General features: G+C 40.9%; 1 protein-coding gene and 1 pseudogene across 2 annotated transcripts in view; one reads left to right on the top strand and one right to left on the bottom strand.

Annotated features, from left to right (window-relative positions):
- The window catches only part of Pik3r3 (phosphoinositide-3-kinase regulatory subunit 3), a 74,021-nt gene that overhangs the window by 28,423 nt on the left and 18,702 nt on the right, over positions 1 to 26,896 (top strand). For both annotated transcript variants that reach the window (XM_085839067.1, XM_021160061.3), the window contains exons 2-5: positions 7,995 to 8,103; positions 11,420 to 11,518; positions 17,046 to 17,226; positions 19,269 to 19,394. In XM_085839067.1, the coding sequence (XP_085695193.1) occupies positions 7,995 to 8,103; positions 11,420 to 11,518; positions 17,046 to 17,226; positions 19,269 to 19,394 (515 nt within the window). The remainder of the gene's footprint in view (positions 1 to 7,994; positions 8,104 to 11,419; positions 11,519 to 17,045; positions 17,227 to 19,268; positions 19,395 to 26,896) is intronic.
- Positions 593 to 7,432, bottom strand: LOC147004228 (BRCA1-associated RING domain protein 1 pseudogene; annotated as a pseudogene).

Raw genomic sequence — 26,896 nt, 5'->3', positions numbered from 1 at the left:
GGTGTGCACCACCACGCCCGGCTGTTTGACCATTTTCAATTGCTAAGACCTTTAAGAAATGATGACAGTAAAACAAGTTATCGAAGCTGAGGAATGCACAGAAGCACAGTAGACAGCCAGCCAGTGCACAATGAAAGTATGCACCGTGAGGCAGCTTGGCACTAATACCCAGTTGTTTACATCATGATTTCCTAATGCATATACAAGATTTAAAAAATGAATAAATTTGAAGAGATACCAAGAAAAATATAAGAAACTAAAATAGAGTGTCAGAAAAAGATAATAGCAAATAGAACTTTTTACCTATTTATAGTGGTATATTTAGATAGTTGCTCTATTATAATAAAGGCAGATTAAATCATACAGTGATATTCTGTTTACTAAAGGATACTAAATTAGTGACAGAACACTTATGGGCCTGACAAGTAGCTCTGATGTTATCTGACTTATTCATCTTTGGTAGATGCTGGTAAAACTGAAAGACCTAATCAGTAAAAACCACAGGCCACTTGTAAAATGAAAACTTCTTTGTAGTTCCCAGTGTGGAACCCTGTGCCTAGTGCATCCTTCTTGAAGATTCTACCACTGAGTTTTAGCCCCGCCCTAAAGAGAACAAAAACAGTCTTAAAAGTAGTTTAGGCCTCTAAATAAATTCCTAATCTAGGATCAGCTGTATTATTTTTCAGTTTAAAGGGAACAATGTAAATGGTTCTTTTTCACATAAAGTAAATGATCAAGCATATCACAGTGGTTGGGTTCTCACGAACCATGCATGTTCAACTTAAAATGTTCACCTTGTATGACATTTAGCTGTCAGTTGGAACACTGGGTGGCAATGAAGCAAGATCTTTATCGATGATGTATTTCATACAGAAGTGCTGCTGCGTGTATGCAACTGTGTTGATGGTCTGAGCCATGTCACTGCTTGGCTTGGGTTTTCTTTTTTTTTTTTTTTGATTTTTAATATTTTTATTACATATTTTCCTCAATTACATTTCCAATGCTATCCCAAAAGTCCCCCATAGCGCCCCCCACTTCCCTACCCACCCATTCCCATTCTTTTGGCCCTGGCATTCCCCTATATTGGGGCATATAAAGTTTGCAAGTCCAATGGGCCTCTCTTTCCATTGATGGCCGACTAGGCCATCTTTCGATACATATGCAGCTAGAGACAAGAGCTCCAGGGTTCTGGTTAGTACATCATGTTGTTCCAACAATAGGGTTGCAGATCCCTTTAGCTCCTTGGGTACTTTCTCTAGCTTCTCCATTGGGAGCCCTGTGATACATCCAATAGCTGACTGTGAACATCCACTCCTGTGTTTGCTAGGCCCCGGCATCGTCTCACAAGAGACAGCTATATTTGGGTCCTTTCAGCAAAATCTTGCTAGTGTATGCAATGGTGTCAGCGTTTAGAAGCTGATTATGGGACAGATCCCTGGATACGGCAGTCTCTAAATGGTCCATCCTTTCATCACAGCTACGAACTTTGTCTCTGTAACTCCTTCCCTGGGTGTTTTGTTCCCAATTCTAAGAAGGTGCACAGTGTCCACACTTTGGTCTTCATTCTTCTTGAGTTTCATGCGTTTATCAAATTGTATCTTATATCTTGGGTATCCTAAGTTTTGGGCTAATATCCACTTATCAATGAATACATATTGTGTGAGTTCTTTTGTGATTGTGTTACTTCACTCAAGATGATGCCCTCCAGGTCCATCCATTTGGCTAGGAATTTCATAAATTCATTCTTTTTAATAGCTGAGTAGTACTCCATTGTGTAAATGTACCATAATTTCTGTATCCATTCCTCTGTTGAGGGACATCTGGGTTCTTTCCAGCTTCTGGCTATTATAAATAGGGCTGCTATGAACATAGTGGAGCATGTGTCCTTTTTACCGGTTGGGACATCTTCTGGATATATGCCCAGGAGAGGTGGCTTGGGTTTTCTACTGAGAACCTTATCTCCTGTTGCAGAAGTGAGCTTAAGACGGTCATCCTAGGGGATGTTTGAAGTTTCCACCCCCAAAAGAAGTAGCATCCATCAGATAGCTTTAGCAACAGCTGTCTTCTGTTGAGCCTGCTCCTCTATGGACCACCAAGAATTTCATATTATTCTTCCTGTTCATGTACTTTGCAAAGAGGCCAGCATCCATTGTGAATCCTCAAGCATACACTTCAAAGGACTTTGAGCTTTGTTCATCAGAAACAATGACTTGAGTAACTGTTCTGTCAAACTTAGCACATTTTCTAGCTTTTAGAACTATCTCAAGTTTGCCGAGCATCTTCTGTTGTTATGAAAGCCACTGCCTACAAGCCCAGTAGCCCATTCTTCTGCTGCCTGGCATTTGACTGAGCACTGGCTAGTTCTGAATGATTCATTCTTCTCTGGTAGCAGCAATCATTATCTTATGTTCTTATTGTCTGTATGATAACAGGCTACACACCAAATTTTCACAGTATTCCTCAAGGCACCATAGGACAGTACACCTTGACTATATCTATGTGCCCATTCTTGGTCACATGGTAGAGTGGTGAATCTTTTTGATAGTCAGTGGTGTTTACCAAAGCATTGTGCTGGAACAGCAATTCTATATCTTCAGGTACCCATGACCATAGGGTTCATGCAATGGTGTCCATCCAATGTGGTCTTTAACTTTTGGGTCATTTCCATTTTGTAAAAGGTATTCAACAGAAGGTATATTGCTTTTAATAGAAACAACATGAAGCACAGTCTCTCCTGTGATTTCATTTCCTGGTGCAGTACTGGGTGATGACTTCACTGTGCAGGGCTTGACATGGTTTGTCTGTGAGTTGAATTATTCAGCATAAGTAGAGGTGTGTCCAGTGAAAGTTTAAGGGAGTCATCTGATATGGTAGTTTCTCCTGAGTGTGACATCAACTTTTCACTCAGAGATGAGTGTTACCAGTAACATCTGGTTGACAAAGCAGACTGATGGTTGGGGTGTAGGAAAAGGTTAATATTACTAAGGAGCAAAAATCGTTGTGGAGGTGGGGTGGGATTTCAGTTGTCCACACATGAGCAAAATTGTTCTGCACTTCAGTCCTGCATGCCAAGTGTTCAGTGAAGTCTGGATCGAATGTGGCAGCTCAGTGATGCTGAGGAAGAGAGTGTCTACTCTCTGCTTTTGTAAAAAGTTGATTAAAACTTTTCCCCCCCTTATTTTAGAAAGTTGAATGTTTTGTTTCTTTTGTTTTACAGAAGGCTTTCAAAAAGTTGAAAATTTAATTAAAATAACACATTTTCTTTCCATATAACTTCTGTTTCTCCCAGAGTAGCTTGATTAAGCAGTTATTTTTCCAAGTATATTTGACCATAAACAGTTATAATACTCTGAGAAGTTTAAATTTATTATTGTCTTGTGCCTTTAAAATAAAATGGTTTTTGGTCTAGGGACTATATTTTAAAGGCTTATTTTGTTTTATTAGTTTTATATTTTGAGCTTTTTATAATACCTAGTTTTTACAAATATATGCACTGGGATTTTTTGTTTGTTTCTGAACAGTAATTAGTAAAACTGATATCATTTTCTAGAAATTCAGGGTATGGACCTCCTAACATGGTCAGTTATAATAGCATGACTGAAACTTTCTACTAGGATTTATCATTTGATAAAATACTTCAGGTTTGTTGTGTATCTTTTATTGACAACTCATTTGCTTTTGATAAAATTTAAATTGGATAATCCTTTAGTTTCTTTATATTTAAATACCCTTAATACCGCAGTACTATATAGCTGAGAACTGAATGAAAAAAATTTTTTTTCCTTTTAATTTTAACATTTTCTTAAGCTGAGAATTTTTCACATTAAGGACATTTGTGGGAGAAAGGATTTACTATTTAGAGGGTAAACATGTTTTGTTTTGCTTTTGAGACAGGCTTTTACCATATGGCCCAGGCCTTGAACTCTTGCTAAAGCCTGCTAAGTGCTGGGATTACAGGCCTTTATCACAAGGCCTAGCTAGGAACTTTTGCAAAACCAAATTTGAGAAATTAAGAAAGGGAAGTATTGAGGGACATTCGTTGACTTTTTTTTTTAATGATTTATTTATTTTATTTTTGTGAGTTTACAAGTGTGTGCTACCACACTATATTAAAAATCCAAGGTTTTTGAGTGTTTATATGCCGAAAGTGGAAAACTTCACACTTGATTTCATGTGATAGCTCACAGTTAAAACAGGTATAGTAAAAATGTTGTATAAAATACTTTTAGACTAAATTTATAGGATGTATGAATGAATTATATATTTGGATTTATGCTCCTTATGCAAGATATCTTTTTATGTGACTGCAAACATTCCAAAATATGAAAAGATTTGGGATGTTCATTTTGTATCACTATTAATGTATGTATATATGTGTGTGTCTGTGTGTTTGTGTGTGTGTGTGTCTGTGTGTGTGTGTATGTGTGTGTGTCTGTGTGTGTGTGTGTGTATCTCTTGAGCTTAGGCAGGAATCATGTTGGTTCTTGGAATCATACTCAGGTCCTTGAGTTTGCATTTACTTCCTGAGCCGTCTCCTCAGTGTCATTTCTGTAGATTTTTTTGCAGCAGGTTCTGGTGTGGCTCAGACTAGCCCCACTCTCGCAGTGTAGCGGAGGATAACCTGAGCTCTCCATCCCCCTTAGATGATTCCATAAGAGGCCCGTGTCCCTACACTTGGCTCCAAGTCTCACTTTAATGCAAATACTAGAAATGAGTCAATTTGGTAAGAACAGCATTTCAAGAAAGCTGAAATAGGCCAAAAGATGGTTTTCTTTTGCCAAACAGCCAAAGAGTTAATACAAAGGATTCTTGTTAAAGGAAATTAAATGTGCTGCTTCTCTGAACACCTCATAAATAATGAGAAAGCAAAATAGACTTCATATTGATATGAGAAAATTTGGATGGTCTGGATATACGATACCACTGACCATTATATTCCTATAAGCCAGGACCCAACCCAGAGCAAGTTCCTAACCCTAGAGTTCTGTGAGGGCTGAGAGAAGTGAAGAAGCTACAGAAGGAAAGGAAAGGAAAGTATGTTAGCACAACGGCATTGGAGGTTCGTGGGGTTTTAGGAAAGAACTGTCTCTAGCCAAAACAAAGTGTAGCGGCATGAGCAGCTGCATACTTCATACATGATCAAGTGAAGATGAATGACAGAGCTGGCTGCAGTAAGCCAGACATTTCCAGTGTGAGTGGAACTGCCTTTAGAGTGTAGTGTCACCTATGATATCTTATAGCTGTTGGCGCTTGGCTTGAAAGGACAGGCTCACTTTCTTGTTAGGAGTGAATGTGGTTGTTCACTTTAATCTGAAACTAATAATTTCCTATTAGTAACACAGTAAATCTGCTTATAATATGTTTTACTGAAAATATTGAGATCTTCTTAGAAAATATTCTTTTCAAAATACTGCTTGTTAACAATATACATGGATACCCAAGTGTTCTGATAGAAATGAAAGATAAATACTGTTTTTTTTTTAAATTTTATTGGATATTTTCTTTATTTACATTTCAAATGTTATCCCCTTTCCTGGTCCCTCCGAGTGGCCTCCCACCTCCATCTCCCCTCCCCCTGTTCTATGAGGGTGTTCCCCTACCCACCCACTCACTTCTGCCTCCTCTCCCTTGAATTCCCCTACACTGGGGCATCCATCGAGCCTTCACAGGACCAAGAGCCTTTCCTCCCATTGATGCTTGACAAGGCCATCTTCTGCTACATGTGCCACTGGAGTCATGAGTCTCTCCATGTGTACTCCTTGGTTGGTGGCTTAGTCCCTGGGAGCTCTAGGGGATCTGGTTAAATACTGTTTTTATATCTGCTTGCTAATGTAATATCAATTCTACAGCTGGTGGATCAAAAAGTAACTGCATTTGTGTGTGTGTGTATGACAGAGAGAGAGAGAGAGAGAGAGAGAGAGAGAGAGAGAGAGAGAGAGAGAGGAGTCTATTTGTTCCTTTCACCTTTACAGAGGTTCTGTGGATTAAACTCAGATCACCAGGCTTGTATAGTAAGCTCTTTACCCAGTGATTTAATTTCCATGGCTATAGCAACCATGAATAGTGATTTCTTTGATGGATGTGAATGATTGAGGGAAATGATGAATCTTCCAGAAAGGATTCATTGTTATAGATGCTCTGAAGGAAAAGAAAACAAAAAAGTTGTGTCTGGGCATGGTGGAACATCCCTGTAATACCAGCATCCAGGAGATTGAAGCAGGAAGACAGCAAATTTGAGGGCAGCCTGGGCTACTTACTGAGACCCTACTTAAAAAAGAAACTTAAGTGTGAGTCATGGAAGGTAATGAGAACATCAACATTTCCAAGAGCCTGGAGGGATTTGGTTCAATCATACATGGCATCGAGGGGGTCAGAACTGCAGCTGTGGTAGAGATGACAAGAGAATTTGAGTTAGACTTGGTTTACTGAGGTGGAGTCTGTTAGTAAAGATACTGGGATGTTGATGAAGTGATACAGAGGATTGAGGATGTTAAATAATCCTAGCTGATAAAGCACAGTTTGAGAGACTGTAAATTTTATTTCTATCTTTTGTACTTTGAGACGAGGTCTTTGTGTATAATCAGCCTTGTCTCACACTCGCTGTACAGCTCCTCCTCCTGGCTCTAACTTCCTCGAGTGCTGTGATTACAGAGGTGGGATGCCATGCTAGTGCCATGCTAGGCTTTTGCTCCATTTGTAAAAGTTCTACTCTAAAAAAGTTCAACATCATCACATTACAGGAATCTTTCCTGAAAGGGAGAGTCAGTCAGCATGGCAAGCACTCATGTTGCTCTTTGAAGAAATTGTTACCAGCTGCTTTGACAAGTCATTAGCTATCAACACCACACTTCTCTGGGATCAGGATTTGCTGAAGCCTTCGGTATCATTAACATCTTTAATAATAATGTGTTTTTAAAAATACATTTACATATTTTTAGGCACACCACAGTACAGTGTAAGTTTAACTTACTATATAACATTGATGAATCAAAAGCCTAATGTGACATTTATTGCAGTGCTTCTTAATGTGGTAATTTAGATATAAACTCATAGTCTCAACAAAGTATGCCTTATGATTGCCCACTTGAAACCCAGTTCATGGGTTTGACTTTAGTGTGACATCTGCCTGTTCTAGACTTTTCCTTATTTCTGCTGTCTTCAGGAGAGGATTCACTTTTCTCAGCTGTGTTTGGTGTCCCTGAGTATGACAGTCTGTTCTGGCTTCATTTCTGTGCTATGATGACAAAAAGCAACTTGGGAGAGAGAGGCTAACTTTGGTATAGTTGGTACAGTCTCATGGTCTAGGTCGTTACTGTTGGGAATTCAAGACAGGAATTTGACAGTTAGTTATGGTACATTCACAAATGGGAGCAAGAACTGAGTGCACACACTTGTGCCGCTTGCTTTTGCTCAGCTTGATTTCTCCATTCATGTTGAGTGAGTGGAGTCGCTTACACTATGTGTGTTTGTAAGTCACAATGTGTATATAGTAGTCAAAGACGGTCCCCTCCACCAGTGTGGTCCAGGGCAGCTTTAACTTAGGTCACCAGGCTAGTTCAGCAGACCTTACCTGCAGGCCACCTAGTCTACATAGTGCATTCCAGAACAGTTAAGATTACACAGTGAGACCCTATGTCAAGAATAAGAATACCTAGAGCCCAATATCCAATATAATGTTAGTTACTAGCTAGAATCTTCCTGTTGTACATTAGTCACTTAATAGTTTTTGGAATGAATCGCTCAGGTTAGGGCTTTACTGATGTTTCAAAGATGTGTTTTACTGAAGTAAAAGTATTTTATGAAGAGGAAAAACCTTTATATTTCAGGCACCTGTTGGTAACATTTCAAAAGGGTCCCCCTGGCTAACACTAACCTGCAGCTGATTTGATTGTGTCCTATTTCTCATTGATTATTTCTTACAGGAATTAGTCCTGGGTGAAGAAATTAGAAAATGAATAATTTTCATATTCAAATAACATACATTTCTCTTCTAGCTCTTCCACCAAAGCCACCTAAGCCAATGACTCCAGCAGTTACAAATGGAATGAAGGACAGTTTCGTTTCTCTTCAAGATGCAGAGTGGTACTGGGGAGATGTTTCCAGGTAACCAAAAATCTACTGTAATTGAATGCAGTGTTTTTAATTGATTTTTTTTTTTTTTTTTTGGTTTTTCAAGACAGGGTTTCTCTGTGTAGCCCTGGCTGTCCTGAAACTCACTCTGTAGACCAGGCTGGCCTAGAACTCAGAAATCCGCCTGCCTCTGCCTCCTAAGTGCTGGGATTAAAGGCGTGTGCCACCACTGTCTGGCTGAATGCAGTGTTTTTAATTGATTTTGAAGTAGTAGTTAAATAGTTTAGTGCTCTATTGGCTTTCATTTAAAGACTACATTTTAAAAAGTATGTGTGGCAACCCTTCAAGAGTGCATTTAGGGGCTGGTAAGAGGTCTCAGAGGTTTAAAGGTGATTGTGCCTTGCCTGATTAGTTCAATTCCCTGGATTCCCATAGTGGAAGAAGGGAACTGATTCCACAAGTTGTCCCATGATCCACCTCACATGCATTGTGGTATGTCAACACACACACACACACACACACACACACACACACACACACACACACACAAAATAAAGAAAAAATTTAAGAGTCTATAGGGCTGGAGTGATGACTCAGAGGTTTTATGTACAACTTCAGTTCCAGAGAGTCCAACATCTTGTGTCTCCACAGGCTCTGCACGCATTTCGTGAATAGACATACATACAAGCAAAACATCCATAGACAATAAAAAACCCTTTTTAAACAAAAGCATCATTCTTTGATTCTTAAGACAAAATGACAGGAGTGTGACTGTACTTTTCCATCCTGTATCAAGGATGAACTTTTGAATATATAATCCTTACACATTTAATACAGGTACATGTGATTAGAATAAAGGAACTTAGATTCCTTTACCTGTTTTGTTTTTTTGTTTGATAGGCTCTCATTCTGTAGTCTTGGATGGCCTGAAACTCAGTATGTAACAGAAGTCTCCCTCTGCTTCCCATCTACCACCATGCCTGCTGGCCTTCCTTTTTCTTTGCAACGCAGTCAGGTCTTGAATTTGGGATCCTCCTCACTTACCCTTCCAGGTATCTGGGGTTAGAGACCTGTACCACCTGGCTCAGCCCCTTACCTTTTTCTCCCTAAGGCAGTTGATCTAAGATGTTTGCATGCACAAGAGTCAGTTGAGGTGGTGCCCAGGAACCTCTGAGGCGGGGTCTTGCTTTGTATTCAGTGCTGATCTTGAACCGTCTCAAACTTTAGATCTCTCGCCTCAGCCGTTGTGGTGCTAGGATATAATGGTCCAGTTCCACCATGCCCATCATTAGGTGATTTTGATGCAGGCCTATTTGGTTTCTTTTTCATTTTCTGAGGCAGGATTTCTCTGTGTAGCCCTGGCTGTTCTGGAAGTAGCTCTGTAGACCAGGCTGGCCTCAAGCTCACAGAGATTGCTCGCCTCTGCCTCCCAAGTGCAGGGATTAGAGGTGTGTAGACCTGGTTTGATGCTGTTTTTTTTAAAAATCATTTCTTTTAGTTTTTGGGACTGCATCATTTCCCCTTCCCTTTCCTCCTCCAAACTTCCTTTTTCCTTCCATGCTCTTTTAAATTCATGACTTCTTTTTTGTAATTTCTTTATATAGCTTATTCTCAGAAATAGACATCAAGGAGAGATCTGCTTTTTGAATTAAATGTAGATTTAGATAATTTTGAACACAGAGAGGGAATATATGTTTACTCATACACTATTAATTGAATATTGTATCTTTTATTTATATTTTTCTCATTAAAGTAATGGGTCTCCAATTTTTTTTTTTTTTTTTGAGACAGGGTTTCTCTGTATAGCCCTGGCTGTCCTGGAACTCACTCTGTAGACCAGGTTGGCCTTGAACTCAGAAATCTGCCTGCCTCTGCCTCCGGAGTGCTGGGATTAAAGGTGTCCGCCACCACGCCCAGCTTTGTTTTTTTGAGACTGAGTTTCACTATGTAGTTCAGTCTGGCTACAAGCATGTTCTGAAGACCCTATTGACCTTGACTTTGTCCCCCTGCCTCAGCCTCCTAACTGGACAGTTTGCAGGCTTGCACCCCCATGCCCATCTATTGTGCTTTCTTTTCTTTTTTAACCCCCAGCTGTTTCTGTGGAGGCTGGCTCCAGAGGATGCTGTAGTGCCTCAGTATATCACCTTCTGTGCTTCTCTCAACCTTTGTTTGTCCTGCTACCTGCTACCAAGTGGTACCTATCCCAGTTCTCTTTTACCCATATCGTTTTACCTTTTCATTGTTATTAGGTACACTCATACTGTTATACACATAATAACCGTCTGTCTTCAGAACTTGTGCATCTTTTGAACTGAAACTCTATGGGTTAAAATGGGCCTCCTTCCTCTCCTTGAGCCCTTCCTGACCAGGCTTCTATATTCTGTCTTTATGAATTCAACTACTGTAAATAGTGGGATTATATAATATTAAAAATGTGTGACTGACTTTTCACTTCTTTCAGATATCTTCATAGTTCATTCATGTGTCAGAATTTCATTTCTTTTTAAGGCTAAATATATTCTAATATTTATAAATATCACATTTTGTTTATTCAACTAAAATAAGGATTTGGTGAACTTTTGTTTTTTTTTTTCAGCTTTTGTGCTGATATGAATGACGCTGTTATAAACATTTTTTTATAAATAAATATCTGCTAGACTTCTTGCTTTTGATGACTTTGGATATTTATCCCAAAAGTGGGATTGCTAGATGATTTGTTAATTCTGTGTTTAACTTTTGAAAAGGACTTAATACATTCTATATTAAAATTCAGTAGACCAATTATATAATAAGAATATTTTTAATATTTAAGTGCCATTTAAACTATACTTTAAAATCATGTTTTATTGGAATTCAAGGATCTTTTATGTCTTACATTCCACTGAGTAATGTTCCTGAAATTCCTAAGCTGCAGAATGAATTTGTTGTTAACACTAATTCAAATTAGAGAGCACTGTGCTGATGGTCTGTGAACTTTAGTGAACTTTCCTCTGCTCAGTAACAGTGCCACTGCCACTTAAAGCAGTGACCTTCTTCCTAAACAGCTGTGGGTTTTCTTGAAGCTCTTCATGTTCAGACCTGCCTGAGAAAGCCCTAATGGCTTATTAGAAACATGAGCTGTACAGACAATTGAAATCTGGAGGAGTTAGACATCAAATAGTCTTTCCCTAGATTATATAATACCAGAAATAAAATCAGATTTTGTTTCCATGGGGAGGACCTGCATGACTGCTGGAGACTTGGGGATGTTGTAGCTTCCAGCTGGTCTTGATAATAATATGTGAAGACAACCAGTGTTTAAGATTTTTTTTTTTCCTTTTCAAATGTTTCCTATAATTTTGCTTCTCAGGGAAGAGGTAAATGACAAATTGCGGGACATGCCAGATGGTACCTTCTTAGTTCGTGATGCCTCAACGAAAATGCAGGGGGATTATACATTGACTTTGAGGTAAGTGCTTTTCTGCTTCTGGCTGGAGTCCTCCTAGCATAAATATATAGAGAAGTTCTGTATTTTATTTAAATCTTTATGTATTTTTCATTTTTATTTAATTTAGATATATAATTTTTAGCTTTCCTAACATTTTAACTTTAAAATCCCTTTACTGTACATAAAACATTTAAACATAAAATGGTGCCTATTTTATTTTTTATTTTAAATATATGTGTAATAAGATAAAAAGGCTAAAATTCCTAAATATTGGGGAATAAAGAATATATTATCTTATTCTCTTACCTTCATTAATGAAGGAAAAGTCATGGGTGTAACTTAATTTTCCAGAAGGTCTATTTTTTCCTAGTGTCGGCTTAGGAAGTGGAACTCAGCATAGTTTTGACAGATGAGGAGAGGTAGACAATAGAACAGGTCTAGCCTGTGCTCTGTCTTTCATGTGGACATACTGGCGTTTTATAAATGGTAGAGCTAGGACATTTTATACTTACAAGAATGAGACATATATTAAAAACAGGTCAAGAGCAACTTCATTAGCTATTTCTACATTTAATTTTTTAAAAAAGATGTATGTATGTATGTATGTGACTACATTGTAGCTGTGTAGATGGTTGTGAGCCTTCATGTGCTTGCTTAGGTCAACCCCGCTCGCTCTGGTAGGCCCTGCTCGCTTTTTTCAACTCTGCTCACTCAGTCCCTACTCCAGCCCAAAGATTTATTTATTATTATGCATAAGTACACTGTAGCTGACTTCAGACGCATCAAAAGAGGGCATCAGATCTTACTATAGGTTGTTGTGAGCCACCATGTGGTTGCTGGGATTTGAACTCAGGACCTTTGGAAGAGCAGTCAGTGCTCTTACCCACTGAGCCGTCTCACCAGCCCCTCAACATTTAATTTTAATCATTAGAATCGCATAATTGCAGGCTAGAGAGACGGCCCAATATTTAAGAGCACATGTAGAGCCCTTGAGGACCTGATTTTGATGGTTCTTTGAACCCACATCAGGTGGCCCGTAACTGCCTGTAACTGCAGCTCTGGAAGATCTGATGCCCTCGTTTGACCTCCATAAACACTTGTATAATTTAAAATAATAATAAAATATTACAATCACCTAGTTGTAATAAAGTTTTGTGATTTGGTTGTATAATATTAGTGGTTTATCCACTTACTTATTCACTAACAGCTTCATGGTGCTAGGCAAGAACTCTACTACCTCATCTCCAGCTGTTATTTATTGACACAGGGTCTTACTGTTTAGCTCTTACTAACCTAGACTCATAATGTAGACCAGGCTGGCCTTAACCACAAGAGATACCCCTCCCTGCCTCTGCCTCCTTGTACTGGAATGAAAGGATTAAGGATGTGTATGAGGTATGTGTGTGGGCACACAAGCCATCACTCACATGTGGAGGTCAGCGGACAACTTTGTGGGTTCGGTTCTCTTCTACCTTTAACTGGGTACTACGAAGCAACCCATGTGGCCAGTGTTGTGCAGTAAAAGCCTTTACTCACCAAACTCTCTCACTGGACCCCTAGATTTTTTTTCCATGATAGGGTTTCTCTGTGTAGTCCTGGCTATTCTGGATCTCACTCTGTAGACCAGACTGGCTTCAAACTCAGATCCACCTGCCTCTGCTTCCTGAGTGTTTTGATTAAATGTGCGCCACCATGGTAGGCTCTAGAAAATGTTTTTTAATCTCACCAAGATGATATTTCATCCTCACATTCTTAGTTATACCTACCTAAAAATAACAGTTATTTATGTTATGTTCAAGAGTAGAAGCCTGTAAATGTTATAGAACTGGGCAGCCTCTTTTTTTTGTTGTTAAAGGATGATGGCTGGCCTAGAACTTTCTATATAGAACAGGCTGGCCTTGAACTCACAAACATCTGCATGTTTCTACCTCCCAAGTGCTGGGATTAAAGGAGTGCACCACCACTACTCACTAGCCTTTATTGTTTTTATTTTTACTTTATTTACTTTGTCTGTCTGCATGTGTGTCATAGTGTGTTTGTGGAGGTCAGAGAGCAACTTATGGGTGCTGTTTCTTTCCTCTTACCAAGTAGGTTCTGTGGATTGAGCTGAAGTCAGGATGGGTGACAAGACCCTTACCTGATGAACCAACTCTATGGTTCCTCTTTTTCTACTTTTAGCCTGAGGCAAGAAGATTGCCACGAGTTTCAGGCCAATGTTGACTATAGCATAAACCTTGTCTCAAAAAGCTGAAACCCAACCCAAAAATCAAAATGCAGCCCTCTCCCTCCCCAAACCTCAGAGCTGTGGAGTGCACATATACTGTTTTAAGTTCTGCGAGAGTGTGGGCTGTATCTAGCTTCTTCTGTCACTGTGTCCGTAGCACTTTGTGTAGTTCCCATTATTTAGTAGACATTTGTGTGTGTGGGTGGGGTGTAGCAGAGTAACACCCTGAGAAAGGCAAGACTTACTTACCTAACGTGACTTAGTTAGCCAGTGCTGCTTCAGACTTGTGGAATCTGACTTGGGTAGTTTATTTTAATCATATTTAAGTATAGCACAATTTTGGAAAAAAAGTTTCTTGATGAAAATTAACTCAGTCCTATGTGTACAACAAAGCTTAAGACATGTTTTTTGTTTGTTTGTTTGTTTGTTTTGTTTTGTTTTGTTGGTTTTTTGAGACAGGGTTTCTCCTGGCTGTCCTGGAATTCACTTTGTAGACCAGGTTGGCCTTGAACTCAGAAATCCGCCTGCCTCTGCCTCTGGGATTAAAGGCGTGTGCCACCATGCCCGGCTTATATTGAAACTCTTTAATATATATATGGCCTCTTCTATAAAGATGGGTTCTGTTTACTCAGAAACAATGCTCAAAATAAGTGTCTAGGGAGAATGCCTGCGGTAAATGTAATAGCCTGTAGGGGCCAGGATTGGCCTGGCTACAAGGTAATATAGACATTGCTCAGGCTGTTGTAAAGTACAGGTGACGTCTTCCATAAGGATGGTTTATTGACTGAGAAGCAGTGCTCAAGATCTAGGGAGCAAGAGTCCGGGATAGACAAACATTATAGTCTTGGGGACTTGGGTGAAGTCCCAACCTACAGGGGGCTAGCAAGATGGCTCAGTGGTTAAGAGCACTGGTTGCCCTTCTAGAGGTCCTGGAACCACATGATGGCTCACAACCCTCTGTAATAGGATCTGATTCTTTTATGGTGTGCAATGAACGTGCAGACAGAACACTTAAGTACATAAATAAATACATCTTAAAAAAAGACTGGCCCTACAGATAGCAGAGATCATCAGTATTGTACTGCTGCAGACAGACACCGTGACCAAGGCAAGTCTTAAAAAGGAAACATTTAATTGGCGCTGGCTTACAGATTCAGAGGTTTAGTCTACTTGTCATCAAGGCAGGGAGCATGGTAGCATGCAGGCAGAAACGATATTGAAGTACTTGACAGGTCTATGTCTAGATCTGAAGGCAGCAAGAAGAGAGGCTGGGCTTGGCATGGGTTTCTGAAACCTCAGAACTCAGCCCACAGTGACACACTTGGAGGAAGTGTTTCCTCCAACAAGGCCATATCTCTGAATCCTTTCAAATAGTGCCACTCCCTGGTGACCAAGTACTCAAATCTGTGAGCCTTTCTATGGAGACCATTCTTATTCAAGCCACCTTACCAGGTTATTAACTATGTCTTTTCCCAGCCTCCGGAGTAAAGCAGGTGTATGCACCTCCCCCCCCACCTCTTTCCTCCTTCTTTTTTCCTAGTGCTTATCTGTGAGCACAAGGACTTCGTGTCCTCTATAGATGTCCAGCGCATTAATTTGAATGAGTTTTAAGTGAGACAGACCATCTTGGATTTATTGTCTACATATATATATATATATGTCTCTCTATATATGTTATATACGTGTATACACCTATACTAATCACATACCATTAGTTGATCTTTGTAATGTGCCTTTTATATGACTAGTTCATCACCCACCTAAATACTGACTTAAGTCTTGTATAATTAGAGTTTTAACCAGTCTATAGAGTCAGGCCTGAGTTACTTAGCCTTTCACAAGTCCCAGTGGATCATCTGTCATGTATTATAAACGCACAGTATAAAGCCTATAACCCCTACCCCACATCATGGCTCTGTTAGAAAACCTGAGTGGGAACAGCGCGGGATTTTGCTGTTATAGGATAATCAACCTGGTATGGGCTTACATGATGCTTTATGGGGCTTATAAAACATTGCCATTTTAATTTTAGTTATAAATTCCTTTTTTCTTCTTCTCGATTTCCCCTTCTTTTCTTCTCTTTGATTTTCTTTTCTGGGGAAGGGCCTTGCAGCCCAGATACACAGGGCTCACACTTGCGACTCTCCTTTAGAGCCCCAGGCTTACGGGCATGTACTACCATACCTGTCTTAGAAATGATCTTTAAGGGATTATTTGGATTTAACTTAGTAAATAAAGATGGTCTGAGGTACTTAAGCACCGAATTATATCTGTAATATGAACCTTGAGTATATTGGTAATACTGAAAAAAATGTTTATAATTCCTTTTATAGAGAGATGGCTTCTGCTTCTGCTCAAAGACAGAAATTGCCTCTATTCTCTGTGACAAATAAAAAAATAATAAAAAATAATCAATTTATTTACATTTTAGGGTTTTTTGTTATTTTTAAGTAATATTTTAGGCTAAGTTTCTTTTTTTTTTTTTAAGATTTATTTATTTATTATACGTAAGTACACTGTAGCTGTCTTCAGACACTCCAGAAGAGGGCGCCAGATCTTGTTACGGATGGTTGTGAGCCACCATGTGGTTGCTGGGATTTGAACTCTGGACCTTCGGAAGAGCAGTCGGGTGCTCTTACCCACTGAGCCATCTCACCAGCCCCGCTAAGTTTCTTGATATTGACTGTTATATAGATTTGGGTATTTTGTTTTGAGACAGGGTCAGTCTCTCTATGTAGCCCTGGCTTTTCTGGAACTCCTTATGTAGACCAGGGTAGCCTTAAACACACAAAGATTCTCTTGCCTCTGCCTGAGAATAAAGATGTTACACAACCATAACCATTCCAGATGTGTTGATTTTTAATAACTAAGGTATTTTATGGACAAACAAATAGGAGAAGAAAAGACAAAAACAAAAACAAAAACAAAAAACAAAAACAAAACAAAAAAACAAAACAAAAAAAGAAGTAGTCCAGGTATGATGGCCCTATGATTGGAGGCAGAGGCAGGAGGATCTCAGCTGTTCAAGACCAGTCTGTTCCACAAAGCAAATTCTAAGAAAGCCATGGCTACACAGAGATGTTGTCATAAAAACACTAAACAAAACAGAACAAAGCAAAGCAAAATAAAAAGAAAGGTAAGAAAATAATATAAAATAATATATAGTTTTACACACATAATTATATGTGCTGTTTTACCACTTCTGCTTATTAGCAAAATAACACATTTATTTGATGTGAACTAAGTTTTTATATCTCCATATGAAATTAGTGTTTTACTAGGACTTTGGGGACAATGCTACAATTACTGTTTTATTGTTCACAGGAAGGGAGGAAATAATAAATTAATAAAGATCTATCATCGGGATGGTAAATATGGCTTCTCTGAGCCCCTGACGTTTACTTCTGTGGTGGAGCTTATTAACCACTATCACCACGAGTCTCTCGCTCAGTACAATCCCAAACTCGACGTGAAGCTGACATACCCAGTATCCAGATACCAACAGGTACGACCATAGGGGTTCTTGTGGAATTAGTTCATATAATTTTATTCTATTAGGCTTATTGGTTTATATTTATTGTCCTAATTAATCCTGAGTGTGGTGGGGCATGCCTTTAATCCTAGCAGAAACAGGTAGGTCTCTGTGAGTTTCAGGCTAGCCAGGGCTATGTGAGACCCTATCTCAAAAAGAAAAGAATAAGATATAGTCTTAAGTAATATTTTAACTACATTAATTTAGTGTTTTTGGTTTTGTTTTTTGAAATAGGGTTTCATGTATGTGTGCTGGCTTTGAGATCACTATGTAACTGACAGTGACCTTCCTGCCCCACTCTCCTGAGTTCTGGGATTCTCGGTTTTTGCTATCACACCTCACCTTTTGGGGGTGGGGTGTGTGTGAGCTCAGAGATCATCTCAGGAGTTAGTCCTCGGAACCATTCACCTTTGTGTAGTGAGTCGCTCTTATTGGAACCTGGGGTTTACTGATTAGCCTAGGCCGGATGACCCAGGAATCCACCGATTTCTGCCTCCCTAGCAGTGGGATCCAAGTGTGTGCCACCAAACCTCACATTGTACTTAGGTGCTGAGGATCAGATTCAAATTTTTTTTAAAAGATTTATTATTTATTTATAAGTACACTGTAGCTGTCTTCAGACACCTCGGAAGAGGGCATCAGATCTCATTATAGAGCCACCATGTGGTTGCTGGGATTTGAACTTGGGACCTTTGGAAGAGCAGTCAGTGTTCTTAACTGCTGAGCCATCTCTCCAGCCCCAGATTCAAATCTTCATGTTTATGCAACAAGCACTTACTGACTGAGCCATCTCTCCAGCCCCATTTCCTTTTTTCTTTTTTAATTTGAAAGTTTTATGTATGTGTGCTAGTGTGTGCGTGTGTGAGTGTCTGAAAGCCCAGAAGACATGACGTTACATTGGAGCTGGAGTTACAGACAGCTGTAGATTGCTGGATGTGCAAAAGTACTCCCCACCACGGAGCCATCCCCACAGTTCCTCCAGGCCTAGTTCTTTCTCTCTTTTTAAAAAATTTTATTATATTTTGCTTCATGTGTATGAATGTTTTGCCTGCCTGGTATTCTGCCTGGTGCCCACTGAGGCCAGAAGAGGGCATTGGATTTCCTGGAACTTGAGTTACAATGGTTGCTAGCTGTCACATGGGTGCTGGGAACCAGACCTGGGTTCTCTAGAAGAGCAGCCAGTGCCCTTAAGCACTGAGCCACCTCTCCAGCCCCATCTATCTTTCCTTCTCCCTTCCCTTCCCTTCCCTTCCCTTCCCTTCCCTTCCCTTCCCTTCCCTTCCCTTCCCTTCCCTTCCCTTCCCTTCCCTTCCCTTCCCTTCCCTTCCCTTCCCTTCCCTTCCCTTCCCTTCCCTTCCCTTCCCTTCCCTTCCCTTCCCTTCCCTTCCCTTCCCTTCCCTTCCCTTCCCTTCCCTTCCCTTCCCTTCCCTTCCCCTCCCCTCCCCTCCCCTCCCCTCCCCTCCCCTCCCCTCCCCTCCCCTCCCCTCCCCTCCCCTCCCCTCCCCTCCCCTCCCCTCCCCTCCCCTCCCCTCCCCTCCCCTCCCCTCCCCTCCCCTCCCCTCCCCTCCCCTCCCCTCCCCTCCCCTCCCCTCCCCTCCCCTCCCCTCCCCTCCCCTCCCCTCCCCTCCCCTCCCCTCCCCTCCCCTCCCCTCCCCTCCCCTCCCCTCCCCTCCCCCTCCCGTCCCCTCCCCCTCCCGTCCCCTCCCCTCCCCCCTCTGATCTTAGTGTTAATTAAAAGGTGTTTTTCTTGCTGGGTGGATGGTGCATGCCTTCAATCCCAGCACTAGTGAGGCAGAGGATCACTATGAGTTTAAGGCCAGCCTGGTCTACATACTAAGACCCTAACTCAAGAAACAAAACAAAACAAAATCTTTATAAGATCAAAGCAGTTTTTTGGGTGCTTGCTATCCAAACAGGACTTCTAAAGTTGAAATATAATTTAAATGTAAATAGACCTGTAAAAACATGTCAGAATTAATAACATTGCTTCATTTTATTTTCTTCTGTCTGTGTAGGATCAGTTGGTAAAAGAAGATAACATTGATGCAGTAGGTAAAAATCTGCAGGAGTTCCACTCTCAATATCAGGAGAAGAGCAAAGAGTATGACAGGCTGTATGAAGAGTACACAAGGACATCACAGGTGAGGGAGACCCTGCCTTTAGGAAGAAAAGGAAGCTCGAGGGAGCTTGCCCCAGATGATCTTTGCAGTATCATGGTTGGTAGATGTTGAACAGTTGGCTGGATCGCCTGCTGTCTGTCAGTGTTAACTCAGGGGGTCAGGAATGGGGCTTGACTGGTAGAGTGCAGATTGCTTCCTGTCATTCACAAAGTCCTAGGTTTGATCCTTGCATCATATTAATCTGGGTGTGGTGGTACAAGCCTTTAATCCCTGGTACTGGGGAGTTGGAAGCAGGAGCATCAGAAATTCAAGGTCACCCTCCGCTGTGTAGCTGTTGGAAGCTAACCTGAGATACATGGGAACCTGTCTCCAAAAAACTTTGTCAAAATTAGGTAATATTATAAATGATAAAATTACCAAATTTCAAATCCCTGAGATAGAAAATAATTTTTGTCCATATGGGCAGTACAAGGCAGTGTCAGCAGCTCCTCTGTCAGCATGATTCTCAGGTTTTTCTGTTTTATGCTCTCTGTATCTAACATGAGCCACCACCACCATATTTCTAGTAAGAAAGGAAGCCCTCCTCCCTGCCCAGGGTTTCTCTGTGTAGTCCTGGCAATCTTGGAACTTGCTCTGTAGACCAGGCTGGCCTTAAGTTCAGAGATCTGCCTGCCTCTGCCTCCTGAGTGCTGGGATTAAAGGTGTGTGTCACCTTGCCCAGCTGGTTTTGTGATTTTTAGGACAAAAATCATTTATGTGTTTTCTTGCATGTTTGTGCACCACTTGCATGCCTGGTGCCCATAAGGTTAGAAGAAGCCGTCAGAGCTGGAGATATGAATGGTTGTGAGCTGTCCTGTATACTGGGGATCAAATGTGCGTCCTCTGCTAGAACAATAGATGCTCGTCCCCACTGAGGCATCTCCCAGCCTGAGGTTTTCTGCTTTAAGTGGCTTCTCATTTATTTTCATAAAGCTGGTAGTATCGTCCTGTCTTTGGGATTTTTTTTTTTAAATACTTACTTTAAACTAAAGTTTTGTTGATTCTGTTGATCTTTTTAAAGAACAGTTTTGATTTTGTTGATTTCCCCTTCCTTCCTATCTCATGTTCTCACTCTTCTTCCCTTTCCTTTTGTTGTTGTTTCTTTGTGTTTTTGTTTTTGTTTCTTTGCGACTCAGTCTCATTTAGCCCAGTGTCTTCCTGGCCCTTTTACCTGTACCTGGAGTGCTGGTCTGACAGGTCTGATGATGGCATCATCATCCCTCAATGTGTTGGCTTTCTCTTCTCATCTTTATTGCTTCCTTTTTACTGCTAGCTTTGTATTTCATTTGCTTTTTTCTTTTTTCCTTAGTTACTTATGTTATCCAGTTATATAGTTGATTTGAGAGCACATATCTCTTTAGAAAATAACTTATGAGTAGTATGTATGAGGACACTTAGTGTCACTGCACACTTCTGCAGGTCAGAGGACAACGTTGTGGATTCCCGAGGTCTGAGTCCCAGGGCCTTTATACCATATGTCAGCTGTCTTCTCACTGAGAAAAAGAACGTGACCAAAAGCAACATGGGAAAGACCCTTCTTTGGGTGATTTTTCATCTTAGAGTTGTATTCTATCAGGAGGGGAACTCAGAGCAGGAACTGAAGCAGACACCATAGAAGAATGCTGCTTACTGGCATGCTCCCCGTGACTTGCTCAGCCTGCTTAATACAAGCCAGGAGCACCTGCTCTGAGGTGGTACCTCCCACAGCAGGTTAGGCTCTCCCGTACCAGTTATTAATCCAGAAAATGTCCCTTAGACCTTCCTACAGGCCAGCCTGGTACAGGCTGTTCTCAACAAGGTTTTTTTCCTCTGAGAAGGCCCTACCCTGTGTCCGCTAACAGAACTGACCAGCACACCAGTGAACCTTTGAACTCCTATCCCTCTCTACCAACCGTCTGTCTTGTTTTTGTTTTTGATTTTTGGAGATGAGGTTTCTCTGTGTAGCCTTGTTTTTCCTGGAACATCAGTAGATCACTCTACTGTTTTTAACCGTAGGTGTTTGCATCTATAAATACCGTGGATAGCTGCTTTTGTTGTGTCCTGTAAGTGTTCTTATGGAGTGCCCAGGTCTCATGTTTCGCAAGGCATTTTCTAATTTTGTCTGTCATTTATTTATTTATTTTACATTATTTTATGAGGTGAGTGTCACTAGGTAGCCCTGGCTAACCTGGAACTTCACTGTGATAACTCACAGAGATCTGTCTGCCACCAGCTCACAAGGCTTCTGGGATAAGGCATACATACACCACCATGCCTGGCCTTTGTTGTTTATTTTTGAACCATTAATTGTTTCAGATCATGACATTTAATTTTTGTACATCTCTGACTTTTCTAGCTTTTCTCCTATGATTTCCTTCTCATTGTGGATCAGAAAAAGTCCTCTGTATGATTGTAGTCTTACAATTTATTAACACCTGAGGCTAGAGAGATGGCTCAGCATTTAAGAATACTTGTTGTTTTTGTTGTTGTGTTTTGTTTTGAGACCATTTTTCTCTGTGTAGCCCTGACTGTCCTGGAAGTTGCTCTGTAGATCAGGCCAGCCTGCCTCTGCCTCCAGAGTGCTGGGATTAAAAGCATGTACCACTGCAGCCAAGTAAGGATACTGGTTCTTGCAAAGCATTTGGGTTTGGTTCCCAACACTCAATGGTGGTTCACAACGATTTTTAACTATACTGCCAGGGAATCTGATACCTTCTTCTGACCTAGAGTGTGTGGCACTGGGCACACATGTGGTGTACATGTACACATGCATGCCACTCGTACACATAAAATTAAATAAATCGCAGAGGCAGGTGGATTTCTGAGTTTGAGGCCAGCCTGGTCTACAAAGTGAGTTCCAGGACAGCCAGAGCTACCGAAAAACCAAAATAAATAAATAAATAGATCTGAAAAAATAAGTTAAAACTTACTAAAACTTGTTTTGTGGTCTAGTGTGATATATTTTGGATATAATATTTGGAATATAATATTTTTATTTAAGAATTACCTATATTCTATTCTTGCTGTATGGAGTGTTCTTTATTATGCCTATTAGGTATATAGTTGGGTTAATTTACAGCTAAAAAAATCTTAGTGATTTTACATAAACACTACTATTATACATCTCTGTCCCTGCCTGCCCCCTTCTTTTGTTGAGATGAGCTCTCATTATATAGCCCTGGATAGTCTGGAACTCACTATGTAGACCAGGCTAACCTTGAACTCATGGAGATCTATGCGTCTCCACCTCTCAAGTACAAGGGCTAATACTAAAACTTATGCCAACATGCCCTAATCCTATAGTTTGCTATATATTGTCCAAGATTACATTTATGTATGTTTTATGCCTATAATGATTTTTACAAAAGATTTATTTATTTATTTATTTTATATATGTGAGTGCACTGTAGCTGTTTTCAGACACACCAGAAGAGGGCATGGGATCCCATTACAGATAGTTGTGAGCCACCATGTAGTTGCTGGGAGTTGAACTCAGGACCTCTGGAAGAGCAGTCAGTGCTCTTAACCACTGAGCTATCTCTCTAGCCCTATAATGATTCTTTTATTCATTTTCTTTTCACATCATATAAAATAAAAGAGGCAGGTCTAGGTGTATAGCTCACTGATAGAGCAAGTGTTTCCAAGAATCAAGAACAAATTCAGCATTTGTAGCTTCCTGGTTTTGATCTCAAGCTCTGGAAGAAAATCCCCTAATTTACTAACTATAAAGCCTGATATTATGAATGGCTGTTTCACTATCCATGTACTATTGACCACTTGAATGGAGTCAGTCTATAAATCTCTCAATAATGAGGCTCATTGTGCTAAAGGAATAGAAGACAATGGAACTTGAAATAAAGGTATAGACACCAAGCACACACATGATACATGACTTATTTGGGCAAACACACACATAAAAATAAACAAGTGTCCTTGATGCTCCTTTAGTCCTTCCTCTCCTCTTCTGTGGGGTTCCCCTTGCTCCACCTAGTGTTTGGCTGTGGGTCTCTCCATCTGCTCCCTTCAGTTGCTAGGTAAAGCCTCTCTGATGACAGTTGGGCTAGGATCTGAGTTTTTTTGCCAGTGTGTGTTTGATTCTATCCTGGGTCTCTAGGCTGTCCAGCCTCTGGTTCCCGTCTGTCTGGGGAGTATCAGGTGTGAGTTCCCTCTCATGGTGTGGTCCTCAAGTTGGACCAGTGATTGGTTGGCCGTTCCCACAAGTCCTGTGCCACCATTACCCCAGCACATCTTATAGGCTGAACAATTATAGGTCGACAGTTTTGTATCTGTGTTGGTGTCCCAGTCCCACTGCTAGGAGCCTTGCCTGGTTATAGAAGACAGCCAGTTCAGTCTCTGTGTCCCCATTACTGGAGTCTTTGCTAGGATCACTCTCATAGGAGCCAGAGGGGTCGAGGACACCATGAGAACATGGCCCACAGAATCAACTAAGCAGGGCTCATAGGGGTCACAGAGTCATAGATCCTGTATGGGTCTGAGTGAGGCCCTTTGCATATATGTTATGTTTATACAGCTTGGCATTCTGTAGGACTCTTTTGCCTGCTTTTGGGACCCGTTTCCTCCTACCATATTGTCTTCTCCAGCCTTAATATGAGGGTTTAGGTATAGGGAGAATGTCTTCTATATTGTATGGGTATATTACCTGTCAATTAAAAAGCCTATAGTCTATGTCTTAGGCAGGACATAGAGGTGAGAGAAAGAATTCTGGGAGAGAGCCCAGGGGAGATATAAGGAGATGGACTCAGGATACCTGAGCACAGGTAACCAGCCACGTGGTAGAATGTAGTTTAAAATAAATGGGTTATCTTAAGTTATGATTCTAGTCAGAGTTGAGCCCAGCTATATGAGGGCAGAGGACTCAGCATTTGAACAACACAAGTATACACTTCACACAGTGTATAAGAACATCATGCCTACATGGAGGCTAGTCCTGTTGTAAGTTATGCCATGTCCAGCTGATAGTCTTAGGAGGCCTGCTCTTCTTGTGAAGGGAAACTGAGGAGAAGATCCTGGGGAAAGGGGAGATTTGAGGGGGCAGCTGGGGAGAGTGGAGGGATTGGGGTCCGAAAATCCAAAATAACCCAAGCAGTCATGAGAGTCCAGCAAAGCAAGATCTTTATTTAAATTAGGTAGCAAAAACTGAACCAGGGACAACAGCATATATTTGAGAGCTGACTATGTCTTTGAACATTCACCTTAGTGAAGCAGAAAAATAATAAAGCCCATAGGCATCTGTGGTGGTTTGAATAGCTTTGGCCTCCATAGACTCATGTCTTTGAATGCTTGGTCATAGGGAGAGGCACTATTAGAAGGTGTGGCCTTATTGGAGAAGGTGTGACCTTGTTGGAGGAAATGTGGCCCTGTGTTGTTGGTGGGCTCTAAGGTTTCCTGTGTATGCTCCGGGTTCTGTCCAGTTCAGAAGAACATCTCCTCCTGGCTGCCTTGGGGTCAAGGTTATAACTCTTGGCTCCTCCAGCACCAAGTCTGCCTGCATGCTGCCCTGTTTTCTGTCATGGCGCTAATGGACTAAACCTCTGAAACTAAACCAGCCCCAATTAAATGTTTGCCTTTATAAGAGTTGCCTTGGTCATGGTGTCTCTTCACATCAGTGAAACCCAAACTAAGACAGTATCTATGCCAAGGTACAGTTACAATTTTTTATTAGTCAGAATCATTTGTTTTTGTCCTGGTTAAGAACAATCACTGTGTTTTGGGGGGACAAAAGAAGAATGAGAAAGAAGTTGGCTAGCCACCTGGAAAGCCCTAGCTCCCTGAGAGCCTGGGAACTTGAACTTAATTTTACCTTATGATCAAAATGGAGTCTGAAAACAGAATAGCAGTGCTTGGGGGTAAGTCTCATTTGTCTCACCCATACAGAGGATAGGATGTAATGTAGGAGAAAATGAAATAAACGGTCCTAAAAATTGAAATAACATACTAATATTAAATACACATATGCATAAAGGCACACAGCAGCACAAATATCTGAGAGGCCAGATCTTTTGGGTTCATACTCCCATCTTAGAGAACCTGACTGTCTTAGTCAGGGTTTCTATTCCTGCACCAAAGGAAGTCAGGACTGGAACTCAGACAGGTCAGGAAGCAGGAGCTGATGCAGAGGCCATGGAGGAATGTTTCTTACTGGCTTGCTTCCCCTGGCTTGCTCAGCCTGCTCTCTTATAGAACCCAAGACTACCACTCCAGGGATGGCACCACCCACAAGGGGCCTTTCCCCATTGATCACTAATTGAGAAAATGCCCCGCAGCTTGATGTCATTGAAGCTCCTTTCTCTGTGATAACTCCAGCCTGTGTCAAGTTGACACACAAAACCAGCCAGTACACTGACTAAAGGTTGAGCTTGAGTTAACTAACAGATGGACACCTAGCCCCACTTTCCCGGTTATTCACCAACAAATCTGCACCTCCAGGTTACAAGCCTCCCCCTGGCACTTCACTTCCTAACAACCACCAATCAGAAGGAAAGCAGAAGTTGTTTATGGTTTGGCTCCCAGCACCAGCCAATCATGTTAAAGGCCATAACGGCACCCCAGTCAGATGTGGGCCAGGCTAGAGACCCCTTCTTGTCTCTATAAATGCTTGCCTGAAACTAGGCTCAGTGCTGGCCCCTCCCATTCCGCTTTGCCAGAGGTGGTCATGTGACCCAAGCTCAAGCTGGAATAAAGAGACCCTAATGTGATTACATTGGGATCAGCTCCTTGGTGGTCTTCCTGACACAACAATCATGTAGCAAAAAATTATCAGAATATCAAAATCATTCTTAATAATTAAAAAAGCTAGGCAGAGGCAGGCGGATTTCTGAGTTCGAGGCCAGCCTGGTCTACAGAGTAAGCTCCAGGACAGCTAGGACTACACAGAGAAACCCTGTCTCGAAAAACAAAAACAAAAACAAACAAAAAAAAATTTAAAAAGATAAAATGGAACCAGACTTTTCACACAAGAAAATGGACCAGCACAACATTTTAGCCATTAGAGTTCTATATTCTTTTCAGTCAGAAATCTGGTCTTCTATTTTAAGTTTTACCTGTAGGCTTTCCTATATTAGTTCAGAAGAGTCATATCTTTCTCCTTACCTCGGTAAAGCCTTAGTATTCTAGTAGACTCTTTGATAACTTGTGACCAGTAAAATACATCCTGCTCACTTTATCTTCAATATATATGCAGAATCTAAATATTTCTCACTACCTTTACTACTAACATCTTGGTCCAAAGCTAGCCTAATTTCTTGTCTGGTGTATCTGTTTTTTTCTGTTGCTATGACAAAATACTTGATGGCGTGGTGTGGTGGTGCACACCTTAATCCCATTGCTAGGGAGGTTGAGACAGGCCTGCCAATTCAGCCTACATAGTGAGACATGTAATATATAACATACAACAGCAAAATGCTTGAGAGAATCGGCCTCTAAGGAGGAAACATTCCCTATGGCTCACAGTTTTAGATGTTTCAGTGTAGTATCAGAGGGAGACA

The sequence above is a fragment of the Mus caroli genome, unplaced genomic scaffold (assembly GCF_978045245.1).
Source record: "Mus caroli unplaced genomic scaffold, Mus_caroli_1 scaffold_6, whole genome shotgun sequence".
Taxonomy (NCBI): domain Eukaryota; kingdom Metazoa; phylum Chordata; class Mammalia; order Rodentia; family Muridae; genus Mus; species Mus caroli.
Note: the sequence above shows the minus strand (reverse complement) of the source record. Positions and strands in the feature narration are given on the sequence as shown.